The following is a 5,257-nucleotide window of genomic DNA, read 5'->3' on the forward strand; positions in this document are numbered from 1 at the left end:
TAAAAAGACACCCTTTTACCCAAAATAGAATTCCACATTTATTTACTGGTTCCAGAGGAGGCAGCTTTTCCCAGCGCTGGGCTCGCAGGCAGACCCCAGCCTTTCCCAACCAGAGAAAAAGGAGTAAGTGCAACTGCTCTTGGAAAAAGACACCCCTGCACCCGAAAACAAAGCTCCCGAAAAGTAGGCTGCTGCCACATTGAATTATCACGAACCCTTACTGTGCAACCATGGAACTTAACAAACTTTAACTGAATTAACAGTTAGACTTCCATTTTTGAAATCTAGTGCATAAATTTAATGGCTCATTCTAATATTTATTATTCAACCTTTTGACATTTATTTGCAGCAGTTGAATTGAGGTACTGGTGCATTATTAGCATTTAAACAGTAAAGTGTTCCAGCTCTACCATAATAACTGAGTTTAACTTGAGTCTTTAGCCTGAAGTACTCTGTGGAATGTAACAAAAAAAAAAAAAAAAAAAAGGCAACAGAACAAAAAAAAATTAAAAACCCCAAAACAAACAAAACCCCACTGTTGTAATGGTAAGGAAAACAGTAATCCGGTTTCTGTCTTCACAATGTGATAAAAACAGGATTCCAAAAGTGGGGATAGCATTAATGGCCTTGTACAAACCATCCTGCGGAGTTAAAAAAGGAAAAAAAAAAAAAAAAAAAGGAAAAAAGAAAAACAAAAAAAGTAAGAAAGTTAAAGGTGGTTCGAGAAAATATTTTCCAAACTATTTTATTAATTAAATTTCCTGAATTTGTGGCTAGGTGGAAGAGGTATTGCAGAACCGCCCAGCTGCCATTTCCATACAGGATGGGCCTTGTGAGGTGGTTGGGAATCCTTAGTGGTGTTTAAGGAATAAGCTGGCAACAAATCCCCATCATTGCCAATAATTAGTGATGGTGGACAGGGAAAATTTGCCATGAAATTAAATGGCCTTTTCACTGCTGATGCTACATTGCTGGCTACCCTTTTGCGTCTATTGTTAACTGTAAAATCATCCAGTGTTCCTTCATGTGTCTCGGGTTTACCTGTAGGACGTGGGCTTCGAGCTGATTTCAGATTTGGTTTGACTGGAGGAGTCTGCAGTACAGGTCGCTTTCCCAAAACCAGTGTCCTGTAATTTTTTCTCACCCTTGCTCCAAATTTATACTCCCCATCCTCAGGTTTTGGAGTACCTAAAGTGCATGAGAGGACCTGACTCTGAGTCAGCAGGTTTAAGGAAGTGGTTTCTTTCTCAGTGCATGCAGAATCTTCCTTGGCTGTTAATAAAGCGTCCTGGTTATTACCCTCAGTCACACCGTACAACTCATCCTTAGTATCATTGCACTCACACTTTAGCTTATGTGTTGTAAGATCGGGCTCATACTCGTCGTTCGCACTGCTGTCCTCTATTTTGATTTTAATGCTGTGCAGGAAAGGCAATGCCTTATTGCCTGTATCAGTGCACTGGAGCTCAACTGCGGCTGCTGCTGCTGCTGCTGCTGCTACCCCTGGAGAAGCAGCATCCTCCTCAGGAGCCGTTTGTAAAGAGGGCAAATCCGTGGCAAATTCAATACAATGAGGGATTTTGGAATCTTTCTCTGAATTTGCTGCCGCTGATGAAGAATCATTATTTAAGAACCTAGCAGCTATTGTATTGTTATCTGCACGGTGTGTAGTAGTTGCTTGAAGGCATTTCCTTGCCTCTCTGAGTATTCTTTGTTGTGGAAATGCATTGTTTGTCTTTGGGCTAGGTGAAGAGGCCCCCTTTGCAACACAGTTAATTGTTAGGTCAGTACTCTTGGCATTATTGGAAAATTCAGAGTGTGGGAATGTGATCTCGGATACCCTATCATTTCTTATCTCCGAGAAGCAGCTCCCTAGGCCGCCGGAGCAGCGCAGTGCCGGGGCGGCGGGAGCCCAGCCGGGGCGGCCCCACTCCTCCGGCAGCTCCGGCTTGACTCCGCCGGGAGCGCCGCGGAGGGCGGGCAGCCCGCCGGGCTCCGCCGAGGCCGGGGGCCTAGGGGCGGTGGCGGCCGCCAGATGGTACAAGAAGTTGGCGTGGACCACGCCGGGCGGGCTGCAGAAGCTGGTGCGCCTGAAGCGGATGCTCTGCACCGAGACCTGGCTGGAGACCGAGCTGGAGTCGGAGTCCGAGGTGCTGTCCTCCTCCTCCTCTTCCTCCTCCTCTTCCTCCTCCTCCTCCTCCGAGCTGCCCTCGCTGGAGTCTGTGGCGCCGCTGCCCTCCTCGTCCTCCTCCTCCTCGTCCTCCTCCTCCGAGCTGCCCTCGCTGGAGCTGGAGAGGCTGGAGCCGCAGTCCGAGTCGTGCGCGGCGCGGCCGGAGCAGCAGCTGGACTCCGAGTCGCTGCTGCCGCTCTCGGGGAAGGCGGGCGGCGTCGGCCCGAAGCCGCGGAGCAGCGGCAGCCGCGGGCCGCCGCGGGGTCGGCAGGGCCGCGGCGCGGCCAGGGTCCGGCGGGCGCCGCCGGGGGGACCCAGAGCGGCGGCGGCGGCGGCGGCGGCCGCGGCCGCCCCGTGGAGGAGGCGGCGGCGGCGGCAGCGGGCGGGCAGGGGCGGGGGGCCGGCGGCCGGGAGCCGCGGCGCGGCGGCGGGTGGGGGGCGGGAGCGGAGGGGCGCGCAGCTGCCCGCCGGCGGCGTTGTTTCATAGTTTACGGGGGGTTTGCAAGGCGCCCGAGCGATTTCTGGGTAGCTGTGGCCAGTGTATTTACTAAAAATGTGAGGTAGATGAGAGGCCGGTAGCAAGGCTGTGTCCCCCGGACGCAAAGCTTTCCTCCTGACGGGCAGCAGGGGCCGGGGAGGGTCCCGCAGGCCCAGCCAAAGTTTGTTCTCCTTCCAGAAGCCGGAGAAGGGGTCGGTGGGTGCGAGCTCCTGCCGGAGGTCGGTGGCTGCCAGCGCACGGCTGATTTTCCTCCGTTTCGTCTTAAGGACCCGTTCGGTTTTGCAGGATGTGTACAGGGCTTCCACGTCCTCTCTGGAGATCAGGGTGCATTTGGCGGCGTGGAAAGCGATGGAGTTGATGGCTTTGAGTTTCCTCAACTCCTCCAGGTCGCAGTGATGCTTTTTTACTTTTAAATGATCCATTCGCTTGTGCACGGTAGTTCGCGGGATGTTTTTGAGCAGGTCTGTAAAAACCTGGGAGAGTGCAAACATTTGCTTTCCTTTAATGATGAGGTAGCCGAGCCTCACGCCATCCACCTCTTCAAAACCCGACTTCAGGTCTCCCATTTCGTGAATTAAATTATTCCCAGCATTTGCAGAGAGTGAGAGAGAGGTGGAGGGAAAAAAAAGGGAAAAAAAAAAAAAAAAGGAAAAAAAAAGGACCAAAAAAAAAAAGAAAAAGCCACACACACACAATCCTCAGCCAGATGCTGTATTTGTCTCAAGGCATCCTGCTTATAAAATATAACAAAGGCTGTTATTCCTGGTGAGTGAAGTGCCAAACTTTAGACGAAATTGAAAAAAAATTTATAAATTAAAAAAAAAAATACCGTGAGGCTACAATCAATAGATAATCTTAAAAATCAGGTTTGCCAAAGTGTTTCTCTAAGTTGCTGCTGAAGATCAGTACCTGTTCCCTTTCATTCCCTGCTTTTCCATTGGAAACTATGATAATGGAATGTGAAGGGAGGAAGAGAAAAGAAATGCAGCTGCTATTCCCGCCGCTGCTTTAGCTACAAATAAAATGACAGAGTGAAGTGAGCTCGTCCGGAGACACCTTCATCAATTAATTCCCCTAAAGCCAACGCTGATTGGACACTCCTGACAGGTGATGCAATAAAAATTGATATTCCACCCCTTCCCCCAAAAAATCTCCCACTAATTAGCATACCCTTATACTGCCACCTCCCCTCCCAAAGTAAATAATACAGTTAGTATATAAATCTTTCTATTAAACAATCCGAGCTCAAACACACTCAGACCTCTCCGACTTCCTCGTCGCCAGCTTCTGAGGATGGATTTGTACGCTTTTCCCCCTTCTCCTTCCGTGTAGTTTTAGCCTATTTTGGACAAACGTTGCTCTTTTGTGTATGCCGTGATTTTAAAGGACGTAAGTCTGCCGGTAGCGGTGGAAAATCCTTCGGTAACGTGGCCGCTTTAAACTAGCATTTTATTCTGCATTGTGTGGAAAATGAAGCTTAGCGAAAACGTGCCGAGCAGCCCGGTATTTCCCTTGCTGAGGCTCCAAACTTAAATGCTTGGCTGTTAAGGAGAGGGAATACTTACATTTTCGAGTTTCCCTTGATTTTCCTCTTCGGCTTAATTAGCTGTTTGGGTTTTTTTTTTTTTTACAGCCGGGGACTAAGGTTATTTTGCTGTCTGAATATCACGGTTTCCTCACCGTGAGACTGTAACACTTTTAGCTGAAATTCTGCCTGTTATATTGCGGGAGGGGGGGAGGAGGACGTGGGCTCACGTCAGACCCATAACAAAGCATAGGTAAGCCAGAAATGTATACACTTTTCACGATTAACCGGTCTGGATCCCGAGCTGGAATGTCCTGTCGTCCCGAAGCCCACGTCAGGATTCCTGCGTGCTGATTGCTTCCAGAAGAGAAAAGAGAATGCAAAATATCCAAGGTGCTTCCAGGAGCCTTTACGTAATAACAAAAAAGTGCTGGCACACACAATGTAGGGTATTGCGAGCGGCTAGGATGCTGCTCCCTTGCAGCTCGTATATTCCGCTCGGAGTAGCCCTGCCGCAGCTTTTTGATGTTCCATTGAGAGCAGCCCCTTAAAATCAATTTGAAGGAGCAGCATGGAGGTTTAACCTCTTCTTAGGGACGTGAAACGAGTCGAGTGTCAGGATCGGGGGGGTTCGCCAATGTCGCGATGGCCGCACGCCTCTCCCGTGGCACCGGGGTGTGTGTGTGTGTGCGGATGCTCCTCCCGGGTTGCACGTTAGGCGCCGCGAAAAAAGAAATCGCCAACCTCTGCCGTGCCTCCAGTGCTCTGCTGTGTACGAACACGAGCACATTTGGGTATCGCCGCACATCCAGAAAGAGACATATCCGAGAGATGAATGAGACAGCTCATATTTCTGGGACTTGGGGGGAAAAATCGACGGAGGAAATAATGATAATATAATAAAAAAAAAATAAAAAATCTTCAGTCCCAAACGTCAATATCCACTCTGCGTATTGGCAAGATGGTGCGTGGAGTTCGTGTTACCCCGTCAGGTAGAGCTAAAAGAAAGCTCATAATCACTCTGTAAAAACCGCGGGTTTGCACGTCAAAGCGAAATGCAGGC

General features: G+C 49.6%; 1 protein-coding gene across 1 annotated transcript; it reads right to left on the minus strand.

Moving 5' to 3' along the window:
- Positions 1–434: 434 nt before the first annotated feature.
- Positions 435–5,257, minus strand: SKIDA1 (SKI/DACH domain containing 1). The gene has a single exon (XM_080639537.1). The coding sequence runs from the start codon at positions 3,233–3,235 to the stop codon at positions 749–751; it is 2,487 nt and encodes an 828-aa protein (XP_080495663.1). The 5' UTR covers positions 3,236–5,257; the 3' UTR covers positions 435–748.

The sequence above is a fragment of the Psittacula echo genome (genome assembly GCF_963264785.1).
Source record: "Psittacula echo genome assembly, chromosome: 2".
Classification (NCBI taxonomy): domain Eukaryota; kingdom Metazoa; phylum Chordata; class Aves; order Psittaciformes; family Psittacidae; genus Psittacula; species Psittacula echo.

Coding starts and splice junctions, on each gene's coding strand:
- SKIDA1 (XM_080639537.1), bottom strand. CDS start 3,235: ATGGGAGACCTGAAGTCGGGTTTTGAAGAGGTGGATGGCGTGAGGCTC.